Source organism: Setaria viridis, chromosome 9 (assembly GCF_005286985.2).
Source record: "Setaria viridis chromosome 9, Setaria_viridis_v4.0, whole genome shotgun sequence".
Lineage (NCBI taxonomy): Eukaryota > Viridiplantae > Streptophyta > Magnoliopsida > Poales > Poaceae > Setaria > Setaria viridis.
Genome location: NC_048271.2, coordinates 45,937,826 through 45,958,732, shown reverse-complemented (window position 1 = coordinate 45,958,732; position 20,907 = coordinate 45,937,826). Strand labels below are relative to the sequence as shown.

Here is a 20,907-nt window from a genome sequence, read left to right as displayed (position 1 = left end):
ACTGTGCCCACTAGCAACAATGTTCACATGATGGAATTGAAGGGGAAGTATGTCCCGCACAGACCCATCACCAAGGACCTACGTAGGTTAAGTTACAACCAATAGCTGTTTCAGTACTCAGACCCTACCTATACATCAAAAGATAAAACTTTTCCAGAGTAGAACCTAAACATCGTGATGCTCTGAGCTTCCCGCCTCCTAATTGTTTTTCTCTTCCAGTTCAGCCTCTTTAACTTGTCATAAGAAAAAAAGGAAAACCATAAGCAAAAAGAAAAACACCTTAGCAAGCTTTCTTACAAAGGAAAAGAGATACTAACCTTCGCAAGATGATCTCGAGCAACCAGTCTCGCATAATCGCGACCAGAAGCCACCCAAAACTGCTTCAAGAAATTCTTCTTCACAATTTTCACATTCTTGAACATCTCTTGTGCATCGAGCTCCGAGGCTAAGGGGAACTTATAGCTACGCGCTCCAAATTTTAGAAAGTCTGAGCAACCTTCCCCCTCGAGCATCTTTAGAGTACCCTCGCAACACAAAGAAGCGGCATAGTCGCTAGCATCCACAATAACATAAGGCAAGGACTCAAACTCTTTGTCCATCCAATCAAACATCTCCTTTGCACCAGTATCAGTAGGAAAGGGAAGCGGCTCCACCCCAAATTTAGCCAAGGCAAGTTTATATCCTTCATGGATCTGAGCAAAGCGGACCTTAAGCACTTGTTCCGCCCTATCAATAAAACCTTTATGATCCTCGAGGCTCTTCCCCAATTTGCGAATCATTGAATCCTTTTCAGTACAGGACTTTGCAAGCCCCTCGTTGTTTTTCCTTACAGAACTAATAGTAGCTGCATATCTCTTAATGGTATTGCGAAGCTTCTCAAGAACCTCGAGGTTGTCCTGTGAATTCTTTTCCAAGGTTTCTACCTTTTGAGCAAGATCACTGCATGTCATCACAAGAAGGTCTTTGTTCTTCTTAAGTTCAGCATTTTCTTCTTTAAGCAAGTTACAGAGACTATCCAAAGCAGATTTCTCTTTCCTCAACTTTGACATTTCAGTCTTGAGCTCAAGAATTATAGCACTCCGCTCAACCATAACTTTCTCGTTATCTTGAAGCCTGTCAATAGCAACCTTGCCAGCAATTACAGCCTAAGAAAAAGAAAAAAAGCAAAAAGTATATCAAGGAAAAATTTCAAACGGGTCAAAGAAAAATGCTAAGAACAACAATAAAAGTCACACCTTATAGCCAAGGGTAGCTGTGATCCTCACCAAATGATCAGGGTCATAACAGCGCAAAGATTTTTCATATTCTGCAAAAATAAAAGCGAAAATCCTAAGCAAAGGTCTAATAAAAATAGAGCTAGAGAGAAATCCAACAAAATACTAACTCTCAGGATCAAAATGACTGCCCTGGGTGTCACATTGAACAGAAGCCTTAACCCTCGCAGGAGCTTGAGGATTTTTCCCTTCATCTTTAGCAAGTCCACCCTCCTCAAGAACCTTGGAAGAAACATTCATCTTTGACGTCTCCAAAGCTGCTTCCGCCATCTCACCTACAACCCGAAGTGAGTCCCTCGATCCCTATAGTAGTGGAAGATTGAAAGGATCGTCATCCTCACCTGACCCGGGTACATGGACAGCTAGTAACTTTTCCTTAAGATCTGTTCCGAAAGGCTTGTTGTAGTCTAGCACAGACTGAGGTGGAGCAAAACCCTCGGCCAGAGGGTCCACCCTTAGAAGCAATGAGGGTTTGCTATATGGCTCTCCAGCTGTGCTTAGCTCTCCAGCTGTGCCAACAATATTTTGCAATTCCATCAAAAATTTAGTGGAAGCACCACTAGCATCCACGAAGCTTAATTTAGGTGGGAATTCAACGATATTTTTACCTGATTGAATAGGCACCGGGTTAGGATTAGCCTTCTTGGCAGAGACGACAGCTTCGGGGTGCAACTCCTTTTGAGTACGAGAATCAAGAGACTCATCATCAAGCAAACCCTACAGAGGAGAAACCAAAGATGAATCCTCATCCAAAAAGACATCATCATCATCTAAGCTACTGACAATTCTCACTTAAGTTTTCTTGCCAGCCTTTTTCAATTTCAGCCCAGCTAACTTCGAGCTTCGACTTTAAGGCATCTAACTTAACCTCGGGTTCCCGTACCATGGGGTCTGAACTCTTGACAACCTCGAGACTCTTGCTGGAAGAGCTTAACAACAGATCAGTAGAAGAACCCTGACCAAGTAGGATCTTTCTCTTGAGAGCCTCGAGACCAGGAGTCTTGAACTTTTTACCAATCTCGGCCACGGGCAAAGCAGCCGAATCTTCAATTATTTTCTTCCTCTTCTTGCCCTTCCCTCCGTTTCCACCAATGTCAACAGAGCCAGTAACACCGGCCTCGTGCATCCACTTGGAAGGCTTTTGAGGTTTGACCCGAGGTTCCGATTCCACACCCAACTTAAAAAATACATGATTGACGCGATGACCGTGTGTCACAATCTTTCGTGCAGACAAGTATTCATTCTCATGAGAAGGTCCAAGAATATCAACAGCATGCCTTTCAGTTTCGGCCATAAAAGAACCAGCACTCATCCCTTCATGTAACTTAACACCAAAATGAGGAAAGGGAACTGGCTTGTGATACCAATCAACAGTTTCCATCTTAATCTCAACAGGAGCCCACCCATCAAAAAGAGGCTAGATATCCACAGCAAGAAACTCCTCAACCAGATCTCTACCGGCAACAGCCTAACACGCGAGGACAAAAGCATCCTCGCAAGGCCTAAAATTTTTCGTCCTCCCAAAGGTAGAAACCGAAATAATGTTAAGAGGAGATATCGAACAATAGAATGGATAAAACGGCTGACCATAACCAGAAGCCTTGGACATATCAATCTTGACGTAAAACCAATAGGCAAGCCCCTCATCATCCCATCTATTCTTCTGAGCTGTAGAAAGCTCAACTCTAGAAATCTTCTTACTCTCATTTTTCCTCCGAGTGGTAAAGGTACAATAGCCAAATTGAGTCTCAAAGGCCTCCTCTTCATCATCAAATTGAACTTTCTTTTTCTGAATATGGAGGTCATAAGCCTCGCGAATCCATCAACAACGATCACACCACCAAAAGTGCGCTCGATCCAGAAAAACTTAGAAAGTTGCAAGAAGGCATTAGGGGTAAACTGATGAAGCTTGGCCCCATACCTGTCCAGGATCTGTGGCAACATCCTATCACAGGGAAACTGCAGTCCGGCAGTGAAGAAAACCTTCAAAAACAACAACCTCGCTAGGTTCTGGTTTGGGCACAACTTCCTCGCCTGGAGGCCTCGCTACATCCTTTGGAAAATAACCCTTGCTGACATAAAAATCTATCATATTCTGATAGACAAGTGATTGGCCGAAGCGAAGAGTTGGCACAAAAGTTTCTTTACCAGCCATGAGTTTAGAGGGATCAGCTTCAACGTTGGACAAATCCTCCCCACTTTCCGAATCGGAAGAAATATCTTGATGCTGAGAACTCTCACAATCTTCTTGGTGATCTGAGGCATCCCCACGCAACCTAGCTTGCTCTTCTACCTCCTCAAGAGTCATTAACCTTGCAGTTTGCATAATTCGAGCCAGCTGGATAACATATAAAAGTAAATCAAAATAGCTAGTAAAAAAGCAAAAGGTAAAAATGAACGAAAGAAAAGGATAAGAATAATACCTTCAAAGCTAGAAAGATCAATGCAAGGAGCTGAAAAATGCGAATCTCAAAGCGCTAAACGATAGCGAACAAATTCTCAGCAAGACCCGAGGATAACCTCGAGCGACCTATACCCCACCTTTTATAGGGGAGTTAATGGGTACGAAGGGACACCTCAAACCTCGATCTAAATTCGAAGCGGCACCCAATTACAAAATGACACGATAGGCATCAACAGTTACCATTGGCTCATTTCTCCTCTGACGCTCGAGGGTGACATTTTTGATAGAAACGATCCTTAGTCACGGGTTCAGCCTGTCAGAGTCAATCCTCGCCCTCGAGGGGCTACTGTTGGGGATCGCCAAAACCTAAACACCCTCGAGCGTCATCCATAGCATAAGAAACCCTTTGACCTCGCAAGTTCTACATCAAATATAAGGAGGCGCGGAGCCTTTCTAGCCTCGCGAGTTCCAAACTGAGAAGTAAACTCAGTTACCCTCCAACGTCGTTAGCGGGTCTCAAAACTAACCTCGCAAGTTGCGCGTCGGAAGCAAGGAAAGCGGAACCCCTTTAACCTCGCACGCTCTATGGAGGCATCTCTAATAGTAAATCTCATATCCTTGCATCACCTCTGCTCCTGGAAGGACTCGAGGGCAGTGACTGACAACAATAATGGCTAACTCCCATTGGGTTAACCCTCGAGTGTTTGATGTCGGTTCCGGACACCGAGCTTTTATCTTTTTACTATTTACTCAGGAATGTGCTCAGAGAAGAACTATGTGAGGTTAAGGTCTCTCGACAAGACTCACGAAGCAGGCGCCTCGAGGCTAAGCGTTCATCTCGGATCATAGATGAAACCTTGAGGCTAGACGATTGGCTTAAAATGAAGATGAAGTCTCGAGGTTAGAGGGCGAAAGGCATGAGAAATGTGACCACATGGAAGAGTTCAATTTGTACACGTTTCCTTCAATGATCGCATATACTAGGAATGTAGTGGTTGAGTAAGGAGATTTTTGGAATGTAAAGTAGGTCATGGATCACTATAAAAGGGGAGCCCAACCCCGTTGTAAATAGAGTTCAATTTTTCCAATTGCGAATATTGTTCCCATTGTAACTTTATATTTGTTGGGTCTCAAATTGAGACCAACAACTTGCACCTTTTAACATGCATTTGAGATCATCAATCTGAGCACTACTTTTAGCAAGTATTAGAAAAATTGAAGTAGCTATAGTATGTAGTTCGATGTGGTGAATCATTGGTTTTAAGTGGTGAATCATTGGTTTTAAGTGTTGAATTTTTTTAGATCAAGTGGTGGAAGGTTTTAAATATCAACTACAATTCTAAGAACACAAGTAAGCAAGAAATGAATGTGGTAGAGAATATCATGATAACTGAGCTATTATCACACAGAAAAATGTCGCTTTTACCAAGAATTTTATGAAAGTATTTTGATTTGCAAACAGATATAGACTTGTGCGTTTCATGTGACATTTTCCAGATAAGCCTATTGATTGATTATTGATAGTGGCGTCTGTGATACGAGTATTCAATAATAAATATCATCAAAAACAAAATGTTAATCTCCGTTTCTTTCCTTGTTCTAAGTACATGGCCACACGTTGATCAGCAGCGATTTAGCAATAATTAACAGAGATCACGTATATGAATTTTGCACAAAGGGCACATGAAATCGCAGAGCAAAATCAATGCTCCATTTCCACGCTAATATGCGAATGATAATAAACTGCATGCATATGTACTGAGCTACTGATCGTCGTACCCGTTCAGAACTTTTACTCGGCCATCTCCTCACGTACATGACGAACATTTTAACCTGCCGTGCAAAGCTGTGTTCACGTCACCTTCCGATCACTTTGCTTAATTTGGATGCTGGAGTTGGACAAGCGATATTTCCCGGTGGAACATGGCACGTCCCTCGCCGCACGCCTGTTCACCGCACACCGATCACGTCCCTGCCCCCCGATCCCTCCGGCAGCCGAAGTCGTTCCGTCATGTGCGCGGGTGGTTGCGCCGTCGCCGCCAACACCGCCGCCCCCCCCCCCCCCCCCCCCCCCCCCCCCCCCCCCCCCCCGACACACGCACACATCTTCCCGGCCGTCGACGTGCGGGGGACGGGCGCACGTCGCTCGACCAGTCGACCAGCAGCGCCGGTGCCGCACCGCGCCGCGCGGCGCGCGCCATACACCCGTCACGGTCAGTGGCGGCGGGCGAGAAGACTTCAGCGCACGCGGTGAACTGGGCCCGCCCGTCCCGTCCCCCTGCTCCCCGCCCGCGCGCTAGTGCCTGCCCGCTCACCACCTTGCTGTCCTGAAAGCTGAGACGCGAGGCCGTGCGCGCGCGCAACCACCCGCATTAACTGGGTAGGCGACTAGGCGCCACTCTGCCCCGCTATATAAGCGCACCGATCGCGCTCGGTCCTCTTCGTCCAGCTCAGAGAGCAGCAGCAGCGGCACCACTACTTGACTTTAGCTAGTGAGTGAGCTCTCTGCTTGGCCCGACATGGGGAGGGCGCCGAGGGGTGTAGTGTGGGACATGGCGCTTCTGGGGCTGGCCGTCGCGGTGGTTCTTGCGGTGGTAGCCGAGGCGCGGTCCTTGGAGAAGCAGAGCCTGTGCGGTGGTGGGTGTGGGCTTGGTGGTGGCCTTGGGCACGGTGGAGGGCTTGGAGTTGGGTTTGGAGGAGGGAAAGGTGGTGGGTTCGGCGGGGGTGCGGGCGGTGGAGGCGGCCTCGGTGGTGGCGGTGGATTAGGTGGTGGTGAAGGTGGAGGCGGAGGGCTTGGTGGTGGTTATGGCGGTGGTGCCGGTGGAGGGGCTGGTGGCGGTGGCGGTCTTGGCGGCGGCGGTGGTCTTGGTGGCGGCGGCGGTGCTGGTGGAGGTGGCGGGCTTGGTGGTGGCTCCGGTGGAGGCGGAGGTCTTGGTGGTGGTGCCGGGGGAGGTGGCGGACTTGGCGGTGGAGGAGGAGCTGGGGCTGGCGGTGGCTACGGCGGAGGAGCCGGTGGAGGCACTGGCGGTGGATACGGTGGAGGTGCCGGTGCTGGAGGTGGCGCCGGAGGCGGCTATGGCGGAGGTGCCGGTGCAGGGGGCGGCTATGGTGGAGGAGCTGGTGGAGGCAGTGGCGGTGGATACGGCGGAGGCGCAGGTGCAGGAGGTGGCGCTGGAGGCGGCTACGGTGGAGGAGCTGGCGGTGGTGCCGGTGGTGGCTACGGCGGAGGTGCTGGAGGTGGCGCAGGTGGAGGCTACGGTGGCGGTGCTGGCGCGGGTGGTGGCGTTGGCTCTGGCGGCGGTGGAGGCTATGGTGGCGGCGCCGGAGGGGGCATCGGCGGCGGTGTCTGATTCGGCCTTTGCTTGACATGCATGGCGAGCGCATGCAAGTGTTGCACGCACACCCTTGACGGTCGGGTGTGGAGTCGAGTCAAGCACGTCAGCATGCATGTGTCTGGTATACGCCTATACCGATCATACTCTCTGCGAAACGAGCGTGATAAACAGAACAATAGCGGTAATGTGCTTAGTCGATGGTAATTGTATACGGTGTATATACACTGTTAGCGGCAAAGTGAATGGATTACTTTGCATACGTACTATCGTGTATTTCGTCGAAATAAACAAATTATTATGAGCTACATGGAGTTCATGCTTGCTTGCTGTATGTTTGTACTGCAAAGTGACAAGGCCGTTGCAAATGTCATGATACAGCTTACAGCCAAATAAATGTGATGATGCGCTGGACACCACAGAAAAAGGTCCTTTCCCTTGTTATAAGCACTGCACAAATTGAGGCGAGAATCATTAGTTAAGATCTGCCGGAGTCCTATCACAAGTGATCGACCGTTTCAGTCTCTCTATCGAATTTAGCATTAGGGGGGATACACTCGACTGCAGCATATGGGAGAAGAGTACAACTAGTTCTTCCCAACATGGCAACACCTGTGCATGTACCTCCAATTCTCCATTCAGTTCGATCGGCAGTAGCGGGCCGGCACCCGGCCCACTCATTGCTGTTGTTGGCGAAGTCGACGGCGAGGTACTTGACCGCCTCTTCCCCTGGTGAGACCCGACGAGAGACCACGGCACGCGCTTGTACAAAACTCCGCTAGCATCGCATTCCTGAACTTGGCCGTCACTCGAGCCCGGAGGACAAGCACGATCCTGAGTTCATGATGACCGGTCGTTAACCATCGCAATGCGCCAACCGGTCCTGTGATCACCGATCACGATTCAGACGATACACGGCGTGCTTGCGGTTGCATGCGGATATGCGATTGAGAAGTTAAACCAATTTCCCCAACCACACAAATCTTTTTGTTTTACGGAAAAGCTATAGCTCACCCGAGTGAAACAGAGGTCTTCCTCACGCAAATTTTTCTTCCTCCGCATTTGCACACCATTTCCCCTTTCTTCTCCAACTCCGGCGAGATTAGGGGCGCCGAGGTTAGGGGTTCAGGGTTTCGGAGTGAGTGCTCACCGGCGGCCCTAGAGGGAAGGTCGGCCCAGTGGAGGTGGCGGGCGTGGGGGCGGTGAGGTGCGGCGGCAGTGAACGGCAGTTGGGCGGTGCCGGGGCGGGGGCGATGTAGCCGACGACGGCAGAGGGAGGAGCGGCAGCGGTAGAGACGGCGGTGGTGTCTCTAGCAGCGACAGCCGCCGGAGACAGAGAGGGTGGCAGGGGCAAACGAGGAGGGAGGGGTGGCGGTGGGAGGCGGGCCTCGTCGGCGCCGGGGAGGTAGCAGGGAGGAGGAGGGCAACAGGAGCGGACGAGAAGGGAGGGGTGGCGTCGGGGTTGGTGGGGGGAGTCGGGGGGAGGGAGGAGATAAGATAGAGAGAGGGAGTTGATCCGAGCCACCGATTTTAGATCTAATAGCTGAAAAATTCGAGTGGGGAAGCCCTTCATTTCACTTTGTGAGGAATAGATAGTTCCTGTTTTAAAGATGAAATTTATGTACAGATGCTAATTGATGGTTGACATGGTGAGAAAATTAGAACATATTGCTAAGGGGAAAATTAAAACATTCTTGTTTGGTGATAATAATTTTTAAAACTCATAGAGAATCGACAGACAGACGATGACCATGCATGACAGCAGCAGACTTGTTCCAAATCCAATCACGAAGAAGGCAGGTGCAGCATCTGGGCCGAGATGCCGCCGGTCGGGCGCGGTCCCGTCACGACGACCGACGAGATGGCTATGATGTCGGGCCGGGCGAGCAAAGGCGATTTGGAAGGGATCCTCTTCCTCTCTTGTTGGATGGGCTGTTGATGCTCATGGGCTTACTAAGTTACTAGTTGGGTACTAGTTTGGGCTCTCTTGTACGACTGTAGTTTTTTTTTTCCGAAGAAGAAACTTGTACGTTCAGAAAGATAGACACAGGTAGTAGAAGATTATTATCTTTATTTCCTGTCGCGCCGTATGAAGTTCTGAACCAAGATAGACTCAAATTGACGTTGGGCATCTTCTGTTCAAATTGCTCTTCTGAACCACTAGCCGGGGATGATGATCTGTTTGACCCGCTATCAACGTGTGCCGGGTGGTGCATTTTCTTTGGGAAAAGTCCATTTTACCCCTAACCTATTTACTTTATGCACTTAACCTCTTAAGTAAAATTTAATCTCACTTTACTCCATGAACTATTTTATTTGGTCCAATCTACCTTCTAATTAGATTTCTCTTTTTTATTTCTTCATGTAGAAGTTGAATTTTAATTTCAGATTTTGACAGTGAACTTATAACATGATGCTTTATGTTAGAAAAATACATTAGCAATTTTTTGTTATTACTTTTTGTATAGTTTTGTATCTCTAAGATCAATTTCGTATTACATATTCCTAACCTATGAAAATAACCATGAAAAATTTGTAGTATAATTTTTTAACAAAAGAAATCATGTTTTGCGTATGCTCACAAAAGTTGAATTCAAAATTCAACTCGTACACGGAGAACAAAAAAGAGAAATCTAATTCGGAGGTAGATTGGACCAAATGAAATAATTTAAGGGAGTAAAGCGAGTCTAAATTTTGTTCATGGAGGTTACGGGAGTAAAATGGACCTTTTCATTTTGTCTGCTCTTGCAGGGGCTGCGAAAGGTGCTCAGTTCAGAACCTTGAGCTTGTCACCTTGCGTTGTGTGAAGCAAACAATGGATCTTGGAACGGGACATGTTTTGCTTGAGATGGCTACTCAAAAGTCAAAACTTGTTACCTTTTTCTAACGGTGAAAACCTGTTTCTTAGTGAGGTTGTTAACTTTACTTTTTTAATCGTCAAAGGCGTCCTGCCGCTATATACATTCCTAAAACGTGTGACGTACAAGCGCTAGCAGATGGAAGCAGAGAAATTTATTTCCAAGACGTACACGATATGGGGGTGTTTGGATACGAGGTGTTAAACTTTAACAGTGTCACATCGGATGTTCGGATGCTAATTAGAAGAACTAAATATGAGCTAATTATAAAATTAATTGCAGAACCCTGTGCTAATTCGCGAGACGAATCTATTAAGCCTAATTAATCCATAATTAGCAAATGGTTACTGTAGCACCACATTGTCAAATCATGGACTAATTAGGCTTAATAGATTCGTCTCGCGAATTACACTCCATCTATGCAATTAGTTTTATAATTAGCCTATATTTAATACTCTTAATTAGCATCCAAACATCCGATGTGACGGGTGTTAAACTTTAACACTTGGTTGCCAAACAGGTCTATAAATTCAGGACAAAGGACGAGGATCAGTAAAACAAGTGACACCTTGAATCACCTGCAAGGCTGCAACCTGCAAGAGCGCGCCGCAAAGCCGGCCACCTCCGACGGCAGCTTCAACTGGCTGGTCGATGCTTGTTCCTTTCAGCATCCATCGTCCGTTCGTCTCCTACGCTATCACTCAGCAGTTTCCGCAGCTTTTCTTAGGAAAACGAAAACCCACTCGATGGCTAGTTTGCTCTGTTTCGAGATCGAGTGGCGCCCCTTGCATCGAGCATTATAACGCGAGGCACAGTAAATAGCTGATAGCAGCGTCCCTGCCGGATTCAGTGTATGGTTGGTTGGACTGTGGCTATAAACAAAGCTGTTGTGGGCTGTGAGCTGTGAGAAAAGCTGTTGTGAGCTGTGAGAGAGCTGAAAGCCGTTTGGTTAGAATATTTGTGAAGCTGTAGGTTTGGTAAGAAATGTTCTGTAATGCCCCTGAACTGCTAAGAGAATGTTGATATTTAAATTTATTGTAAAACACTGTTTTGTTCACTAATTCGCATGTAAATTACCATTTTAAAAAGAAAAAAATTAATTTTCTTAAAGATTTTCATTCACCATTAATATATGGTCCACATAAATAAAATTATAGAATATTACAAAAGACTATGGTTCACATAATGATGTCCTTCTTCAACATAACTATCTCCCTCTCGCACTAACCAAAGCATCGGCTATCCTATTGCGAATGGTATTCATGGTGTCCTCATTCTCTCCATCTTGATTGTCATCTTCTTGTGTTTCTGTCGTGGTACTGTGTTGTAGCAGGTATTCCTCATCACCATCACATCTATCGAACAACTTGTCTTCCAAATTGGTGTCACGAATAAAATTATGCAATGCCATACAAGCTAGAATTATATGCTTCTGAGTTTGAGTAGGAAAACTTGGAATGCCCTTCAAAATACGCCACTTCTGCTTCAAGACCCCAAAAGCTCGCTTAATGACATTTTGAAGAGATGAATGCAAGAAATTGAACACCTCGTACTTCCCTTGAGGAGCACGTCCATTACGAAGTTGAAACTCTAGTGTATGGTATGTGCTTCCTTTAAAAGGGGCAAGATATCCTATTCGATTTGGATAACCAGAGTCCACGAGGTAATACCTATAAAACCAAATCAGCAAAGCTAAATAACAATAGAAATATTGACAACCAGTAACAAAACATGCATACCTTTAGGAGGCACGGGAAATGAAGAAAAATTTGCTAACGCATGGTTCAGGATGCATGTGTCATGTGCAGAACCTGGCCAGCAAATGTAAAGATAAACCTCAAGTCAAACCTTCCTTCTTTTGTTTCCAGCATGCTAAAGATCTCCCTAAATTCAGGCTTGACAATCAGAAAGGTGGTTATATGCATTAGAACTATTTTCTCTTGCATCCCACAATCTTTAACCATCTTCATATCCTCTGCAATGGTAGGGACTTGGCTGGTTGGAGGTGCAGATGATGCTTCAATACTTGTGGAGATCTTCTCTGCTGCAGTTTCTATCTTCAAATATGTGTTCTTGTACAATCAAAAGAATGGGCTCTTCTCATCCTTTTCGTCAGTAGCAGTAGAGGACTCCTTTCATTTCTTTTTTCCTAGTTTCGATTTTTTCAGAGCAACCAACTTGACATCATCATTATCTAGAGGTTTATGTATCTCACCCACATCCTCATCACTTGAGTCATCGGAGGAAATATCTCCAGGATAGGATGCACTTGCCCCGCTAACATGTATCCTATCAAACAACATATGAGGATCATCAAGGTGCTTCGGTGCTTGTTTTCTGAACCTAATATGATTGTATTTGATAACTTTATCAGGATTGTTGCATCTCTGAAATTAAATGGATAAAGTTAATAAGTCGGCCCATATACTCAAAATGCAAAATTGTAAATGAAAAAAGACAGTACACAGTTCTTACAGCTAGGTGTTGATCCCACCATTCGTTGGAGCAGTCAACAGCTTGCTTTGCGTTATTCCATCTAAGACCGATGGCAGAATTCTTGAACTCCATAAACCATGTATATTCCTTTTTCATATTGTCCAACTTATTCTTCAATTGTTTCTTTATTTGCTTCAGCCTAATTTTTTCTTCATACTTAGTTACCAGATTTTTCCAACCTGCCCTAGTGAACATTCCCAAGGATCTATTCCTAGCTTCTATCTCTCCTTTGCATATGTCAATGAAATGCCTCACATTGACATTACACCAATCTGCCTTATCAGTCATTCTTGAACAAAGAAAAAAAATTGATTCAATTCACAATCATAACAATATCAATGCTCATGCATCCTCCAATTTGTCATGCATCCACCAATTTATCAACACACATAAAGCATAACTTTCTCCAGGTTGTGACAAACCTGGACCCCAAGCAAATTAGCCATGTCTTGAGGACAAGCCTATTATCAACACACATAAAGAGCTGTATATGGCTTAAAAGTATATTGGACAATACGAACCAGCTTTGTATCTTGCAAACATGTCAATAAAAAAATACACCCATCTTTTTAGCTGAGTTAAGAAAATAGTGATGCGTCACCATATAGTAGAACTTAAATACAAGCAGGTTATTCACGCTAGCCAAATTATTTCAACCGTAATGAACTCTAGCAATTCACCCTTGCTAGTCAGTTAACCCTTTACATATAGTATAGATCAGAAACAAAATACCATGCACCTCATTTTGGTTATGGACACAAAACTAGTACTGCATTACCATGAGCTATTTGGCCTAGCCGTGTTTCTCCTTGGAGCAGCATTTGGCATAGAAAAAATGAGCTATAAAATGCTTGCTATCATGTCTGGAAGGAGAGTCGAAGTTACCTTAGCACCAGATCTGGAAGGGGAGGTTGCTGGCGTGCAGATCGGGAGGTGGACGACGGGCTCAAGGGAAGGACGAGGAGGAGCGTCACCGCCGGCTTCAGAGCGCCACCACCGCCGGCTTCAGGGTGCAGCCGCCATCTTCAGGGGAGGTGAACTAGGGGCACCGCCGTGGGCTCGCTGGGAGGACGACAAGGGTCGTGGATGCTCAATTCGGTGGGTGGAGCGCTGCCGCCAGTTTGAGGGGAGGCAAATGAGGGGCGCCGCCGCCGGAGGGCACGGCCGGACCGCCGTCGGAGGGCGCGATGAAACCCTAGCGCAGTAGGTGTCGGGCAGGGACTGAGAGGAGGCGTCGGGTGGGGAGCGACAGAGGCGTCGGTGGGAAAGAAAAACGAAGGGGTACGCCCATAAACGGTAGCATTGCGGGTAATTTTCGTGAAACGTCCACCAAGTGTGGCTGTGGAGAATGAACTAAAAAATTGCTTTTTGTAGAAGTAGAGGTTTAGAAGCTCACCCCTTTAATTTAGCTTTTGACTTTTTTTTGAAAGCAAAAGCACTTTCACAGGACCCTCGGTCCTCCGTCATGTCCTGGGCTCGGCTGCCCGCTGCAGTCCATTTCAGGAGCCTGATCCTAGTACAATGAGATGCGCCAAATGCGGGAACCGATCCGACTCTCGCTCCAGTCCTAGAAGCAGAATTCTGTCACCGTCCCGGTGCCAAAGGCTCACGGGCACCTGATGAAGGCTTGAGAGATCGGCAACCAATCAATGCCGAATGGGAGAGTCCATGAACCATGATACGTTCATGTGAAAACAATGCCATGTGAGTTTTTATGTATGTTGCTCGCAACAACCTTCGCAGGTCACACAATCTTTCCTCCCCGTCAGTCTTGGTTTCTTGGCCGCTTTCTTTGCCTCCATTTGTTCCATCTTTAAACCTCGGTCTGTCATCTGCTCATAATATCTGGTATTTATTAGTGAGCTAATTAGTACTACTTGCAAGGCCCAATCAAGCCTATTTCTGTCTGTTTGTTTTCTTCTATTGTCTCAATTATCTGTGTTATTTTCTGCAGTCCCTTAGATTCTGTTTCTCGTGCTATATAAGTAGGCAACCTCTCTTCCCTCGCCATCAAACTTCTCCTCTACCGCAACCACTTCTCGCACTTTCAACAATAACCAGTAGGATCAAGTGAGCTAGCAACTTCCAAGGCTTCTAGCAACACTGAACAGTAGCTGTACTTCTAGGCAAAACGTTGCTTGTCTAGTTGTATCCCCTCATCTGAGATCTCTCGGTGTACGTGACGTTCTTGCCTCGTCAATGTGTCCTCCGCACGAGCGGCGGCCCAGAGTGGCATCTCATTTCGTCCTGCTGGCCTGCCTCGTCTTGCTCGCGCCAACTCGCGTCGCCGGCGCTGGCATGCCAGCGACCTTCATCTTCGGCGACTCGCTCGTCGACGCCGGCAACAACAACTACATCGTCTCCCTGTCCAAGGCGAATTACCCCCCGAACGGCATCGACTTCCTCGGCCACCAGCCCACCGGCCGGTACACCAACGGCCGGACCATCGTCGACATTCTAGGTGACTGCTCAGTCTCTTTGCCTGAGCTTTACTGTTACATTGCCTTGCATTATTGCATCGGCCCCTGAATTTTTCCTCACTTGTTTTCGTGTTTCAGGGCAAGAGATGGGGCTGGGAGGGTTCGTGCCGCCGTACATGTCCCCGGAGACCACCGGCGACGCCTTGCTGAGAGGCGTCAACTACGCGTCCGGCGGCGGAGGCATCCTGAACCAAACCGGCAGTATCTTCGTCAGTACACGGCCTCTCCACTATTCCTGCTGTGTGAAATCGTCGTACTAATCTAAGAGTACTTTACATGTGTGTGTGTGTGTTTTATCCCCAATGCTTAGCTTGTTCCCGAGTAAGTTTTGATCATCGCCTCCGCATGAGTCAGTTCTCCAAAACCTTCTCTTTTGCGTGAAGGCTAACGAATCGCTAGCTGCATGCCCTGCATTGCCGCACATAAATAATGTAAATAAATTATCATTTTTACTGTTTCACTGTCCCCTACCAAGATGACCTGTCATGAGTGCTAAGCTGAGCTTGTACAGGAAAGAAACATTCTGGATTTTGAATGGAGACAGTGTGATTGTTTTAACGCAAGCTGGTGCTGATATCTGTCTGGTTTTGTCTTTGGACAGGGCGGGCGCCTGAACTTGGACGCTCAGATCGACAACTACGCCAACAGCCGGCACGACCTGATCGCCCTGCACGGGGAGGTGGCGGCGGTGAGCCTGCTGCGGGGCGCGCTCTTCTCGGTCACCATGGGCTCCAACGACTTCATCAACAACTACCTCACGCCCATCCTCTCCGTGCCGGAGCGCGCCTCGACGCCGCCGGCCGCCTTCATCGGCGCCATGATTGCCAAGTACCGCCAGCAGCTCGCGGTACGTAGGCACCTGCTTGAAAGCTGCCGCGAGTTGTCGCGCAGCGTGCGTGCCTGACGCGGTGGCTTGTGTGCGTCGCAGAGGCTGTACCTCCTGGACGCCCGCAAGGTCGTGGTGGCGAACGTGGGCCCGATCGGCTGCATCCCGTACCAGAGGGAGACGAACCCGTCGGCGGCCGCGGCCTGCGCCGAGTTCCCGAACCAGCTGGCGCGGTCCTTCAACCGGCGGCTGAGGGCCCTGGTGGACGAGCTGGGCGCCGCCCTCCCCGGCTCCCGCTTCGTCTACGCCGACGTCTACCACATCGTCTCCGACATCATCGCCAACTACAGATCCCACGGTGTCGTGAAAGAATCGTTTGGAGGCTGGGAAAAATGCTGTGAGATCATTGTGATCTTATCGATTTCGCTGCTCTCGTTCGTGCAGGGTTCGAGGTGGCGGACTCGGCGTGCTGCTACGTGGGCGGGCGGTTCGGCGGGCTGGTGCCGTGCGGGCCGACGTCGCGGTACTGCGCGGACAGGTCCAAGTACGTGTTCTGGGACCCCTACCACCCCAGCGACGCCGCCAACGCGCTCATCGCCCGCCGGATCCTCGACGGCGGCCCATCGGACATCTCGCCGGTCAACGTGCGCCAGCTGATCATGGCCTGAAGCCCTGAACTGAATCGATCGATCGCCGCTTCTGCTATTGTTAGCTGCTTGTTCAGATTCGTTTTCTAGTCCAATAGATTAGTTCGGGGGCTAATTTGGCCTCGATCAGTGTAACGTCACTCGTGCAGTCGTGCTTAGCTAGGTAGGATAGATGATCTGTGAGTGACGCCGCAACGGTGTTCTTTTGTTTATTCTCATAGCTTCGTTCTCGTATTCCTTTGGACTTCTTGTTGCAACGTGAGCTAGTGACATGTTTGCTGGTCAGAACAAATTAAAGTTGGTGGATTATTGACGGTATGGGACGCATCGGATGAGATTGGGTGCGACAAAAAAGGTGTTGCGATCCATTCCGTCGAAGGCATCGGCCTCAGATGTGATCCCTACTCCCTAGCGGCGGTGTTTGCAGCAGCCTAGTTATGTACAGAACTGCATTCCAGAAGAACAAAGAAACTGGGGCCTTGTTTAGTAGCTTAACTTTGGGCAACCAAAATTACTGTAGCGTATTGTAGCGTTTTGTTTGTATTTATAAATTATTGTCCAAATATCGACTAATTAGGCTCAAAAGATTCGTCTCGTGAAGTACAACAAAATTGTGCAATTAGTTTTTAATTTCGTCTACATTCAGTACTCCATGCATGTACCGCAAGTTTGATGTGATGGGGAATTTTCTTTTTACATAGTGCTAAAGTTGGAATTTTAGGAGTAACTAAACACGACCTGGTAATTGTTTACCGAAGCACGATGTCTCTGTCCCAACTCTCAACTGTGCTTCTCAGTTTTACCAGCAAAACGTCGGTGGGCTGGGCTCCACCTCCCCTCCACATGCTAGTCACCCACGTGCCACGTCACCAACGTTATCAGCATTCGCTAGTCGAATACGCAAGCCGACTCCGGTAGCTCTCTCTAGGTGGTGGGCCCTGGATGTCGTCGGCTCTACGGCGCAGTGTGGATCCCATCTGCTCATCAGGCAAGTCAAAAGGGGGCCGCTTGCGGGAGCACACCAACCCGAGACGCTAACCCAAACCCAATCAGACCCGATGGGCGCCGCACCGCCGGACTCCGGCGACCTCATCGTGGTGGAGCCGGCGAGGCCGGGGTCCCCGGTCGCCGTGGTGACCATCAACCGTCCCGCGGCGCTGAACGCGCTGACGAAGCCCATGATGGTCTCCCTGGCGGCCGCGTTCCGGCGGCTGGGCGCCGACGACGCCGTGGCGGCGGTCGTGCTCGCGGGCCGCGGCCGAGCGTTCTGCTCCGGGGTGGACCTGACGGCGGCGGAGGACGTGTTCAAGGGCGACGTCAAGGACGTCGCCACCGACCCCGTCGCGCAGATGGAGCTCTGCCGCAAGCCCATCGTCGGCGCCATCGCGGGGTTCGCCGTCACCGCCGGATTCGAGATCGCCCTCGCCTGCGACATCCTCGTCGCCGGACGCTCCGCCAAGTTCCTCGACACCCACGCCAAGTGCGTCAATAGTCCTCTACTTCATCCAGATCACGATTGCTCGGAATCAGTAACCTGCTATAACTTTTGCTGCTCTTGCGACTATAGGGTTGCAATTAGACTATTAGAGGCACTCTTTGCTAGTAGTTTGTTGGAATACTTTTCAGTTGGGCGGTAACTAAAAAAAAAACTGTGTGTCTGGAAATGGGGATGATACGGAATTGGTAGGGAAATTAAAAAGTTTCAGTGTTCTCTGCCTGGATATAGTTCCATACAAAAGACGTAATATTCCACTTTTCAGAAAGTGAGACTTGATATTTGAGTTTATGCATTCCTTGGCCAGAGCATGCACTGAAACACTGCTCGTGTTCTCCACTATCATCAGTCGATACCTTTTCGCGCTCCAATTCATGGCATTGCAATCTAACTTGTTCATTTCACCTGTTGTGCTCTAATCTATCTGTTCATGTGATGTAGGTTTGGGATATTTCCCTCCTGGGGTCTTTCACAGAAGCTTTCTCGCATCATTGGGCCTAACAGAGCACGGGAAGTGTCACTAACCTGCATGCCAGTTACTGCTGAAATGGCAGAGAGGTGGGGGCTTGTTAACCACATAGTGGATGACAAGGAGGTGCTGAATAAGGCAATAGAGGTTGCTGAGGCTATTGCAAGGAACAACCCCAACTTAGTTTTGTTATACAAATCGGTTATAAATGATGGGTTTCAGCTGGACTTGAAACATGCTCAAGCACTTGAAAAGGTTCGAACTTGCACATTGCGTGGTACATTTTACTTACGTGGTGCTTAATGTTTCTATGGTCAAATTATTGACCTTAGCTGATCTTGTGTGGTATTTTAACCACGAAGCATATATGCCAGTGGAAATCTATGGGTGGCTCCATAAGAAATGTTCATCTAATATTCTCAAGGATCTTAGCAATGGACACTTTAATTATCCTTTGGTGACAAATGAGCAAATATTTTAGCTGAACGTTTGTGTTCAGTATCAATGTTCATTATAAAGAAATTAATTGAGATTCCTATATTAATTCAGAAATGCATGTGTCTCATATCTTTAGGATTCCAATTTTCAGGAAAGAGGTCACAAGTATTACAGTGGCATGACAAAAGAGCAATTCGCGAATATGCAGAAATTCATTCAGGGCCGGGGTTCTAAACCACAATCAAAGCTGTAGCTTTTCGACGCCGTGTTCTGTTTGTCACTGAACGGTCAGTGTACGGTATACAGCTGCTAATTCGTGTTCTGTTATTCTGTAGTTTGAAAAATAAAGGTGTGCCAATGTGACAATATGCATAGACTGTCTGCTCATGTATTACAGAAAGAGCTGCGTTCTTTTACATTCAAAGGTCCTGATCAATGATCGCCAGCGTGCAAACATGTGTTGTATTTACCTGACAACCTCTGCTGCTTTCTCTTCTCACTCTGTGATGCTAAATAGGTAGTCACTGTTGCTGGGATCTGTTGTATCTCCCCCTCCCATATTTTGCATGTGGTTTGATGGAAAATGGTGTAGCAAGTTGGCTGATAAATTGTAGAATGATCTTTTTGCATGTTTTGGAAACCTCTGTAATAATGGTGTGGGAAATCTTGGCAAGACGTGGGACAATAAGCGTCGTGCGCTAAAAATGTGCAACAAAGAACAAGTACGGTTGCTAACACACTTCTTAGCAAAGTTCCAACAAAGCAGACAACCCCAGAATGTATTGCAACTGAGATGTTGAATCTCCTTGTCACGATGTATATAGTGGGTCATTGTTCCAACTGAACGTTCCCAGGCCATGCTTCCTCCGTTCTAAAATGACCTGCATTGTTCCAAACAAATCATTGACAACACCTTAACCACATAATTCCACTAGTCTGTCTATTAAGCTGTTTGTAAGCTATTTAATTTATGCATAGACCCATAAATCATGATGATCAAGTATAAATCGAAATTTGTATGCCATTTTGTTGTTTATGTGGTTACATCTGTTCAGACTAAGATCACATTCACAAGAAAAATTGACCGAGAGAGTAATAGTGTGCAGACTAAGAATTTAAGCTTTGCCGTTCTCAATCAGCAAGCATTATTGCTTCTCCATTCAACAAAAAGTTTAAAAAGACTTTAAAAAGAATTTCAGATTCCATGTTGAAAAAATATTGATTGAGATACAATGCTCTCATAGATAATGCATTCTTCTGAAAATGAAAAAGGATGCCTCTCATACATGTACTGCTGGGCATTCTACAACTTGGAACTTATCTGCCTAAGTTTCTCATTTCAATTTGTGCCAAAATGTGTAGCTACAAAACAGTGAAAATTAAAAGTTATACATCAAGAATTCCATCTAGCTAGTACATAAATTGGCAATGCCTTTATGCTTATTTGATAAACTTTACTTCAGCAAACATTGGCCTCATCAGAAAATATTCCACGTTGGCTTTTGGCAGAATAGATGCCCTCGAGCAGAGTCAAGCATGAGATTGAGTACACGGAGCAATGTCACACACCACTAGCGTAACTAAGCAGGAAATTTTTTAATTGCACAGCAACAGAGCAGTCACGACTAGCAGCAGAGCGAGATGAAAGAAGTTACCTCGTCCGCGGCCGCGCACAGCGGCGGCGACGGCATCTACGCTGCGGCCGGCGCCGCCGCCGCTCCCCTGCTCTCCCGTCCCCTCCGCCTCCACCTCCTCCATGAAATCGCCCTCCCCGGACGGGGCGGCCACGGGCGGGGGCTCGCGGGGAGCACTAGCCAATAGCGATAAGAGCAGGCCGGCAGCGGGTCTTGTGCTGGGCCGAAGTTAATTAATTGGGCCCTCCACTTGAAGTCTTGGACCACCAACGACCGGCCCACAACGGCCCTTTTCTTGCCTTCCTCCTCCTCCGGCAGTTGCCGGCTGCTCGCCTCCGACCTTCATCATCTAGATTGTATGTAAATTTAGAAAAATTAAAATGATCTACAATTTAGAATGGAGGAAGTATTTCGAAATATTAGATTCATCAACACGTTCAACCAACTAACGTCAAGCAAACTGTCTCAACGGTGACTATCACTAGATCTGCAGCAGCAACTAGTTCCTGTAGATCGCTATAATGTCCCTATCACTAGATCTGCAACAATTAGTC

The 20,907-nt window shown here is 47.5% G+C and overlaps 2 protein-coding genes, 1 long non-coding RNA gene and 1 pseudogene across 3 annotated transcripts; 2 read left to right on the top strand and 2 right to left on the bottom strand.

Moving 5' to 3' along the window:
- Positions 1 to 11,652: 11,652 nt before the first annotated feature.
- LOC140221225 (uncharacterized) lies at positions 11,653 to 12,652 on the bottom strand (annotated as a pseudogene).
- Positions 12,653 to 13,587: 935 nt separating this feature from the next.
- Positions 13,588 to 16,783, top strand: LOC117840015 (GDSL esterase/lipase At4g16230). The gene is made up of 5 exons (XM_034720473.2): positions 13,588 to 14,825; positions 14,923 to 15,053; positions 15,446 to 15,691; positions 15,773 to 16,028; positions 16,115 to 16,783. Exons 1-5 carry the CDS (start codon positions 14,564 to 14,566, stop codon positions 16,336 to 16,338), a joined length of 1,119 nt encoding a protein of 372 aa, XP_034576364.1. The 5' UTR covers positions 13,588 to 14,563; the 3' UTR covers positions 16,339 to 16,783.
- A 540-nt stretch (positions 16,784 to 17,323) lies between these two features.
- On the top strand, positions 17,324 to 19,135 carry LOC117836535 (probable enoyl-CoA hydratase 1, peroxisomal). The gene is made up of 3 exons (XM_034715986.2): positions 17,324 to 17,797; positions 18,254 to 18,536; positions 18,871 to 19,135. The coding sequence occupies exons 1-3, from the start codon at positions 17,376 to 17,378 to the stop codon at positions 18,970 to 18,972; spliced, it is 807 nt and encodes a 268-aa protein (XP_034571877.1). The 5' UTR covers positions 17,324 to 17,375; the 3' UTR covers positions 18,973 to 19,135.
- LOC117836536 (uncharacterized) lies at positions 19,088 to 20,693 on the bottom strand. Its single transcript, XR_004636123.2, has 2 exons — positions 20,375 to 20,693; positions 19,088 to 19,600 (listed from the first exon to the last, which is right to left on the bottom strand). It is a non-coding gene; the product is annotated as an uncharacterized lncRNA (long non-coding RNA).
- Between the last annotated feature and the right edge of the window lie 214 nt (positions 20,694 to 20,907).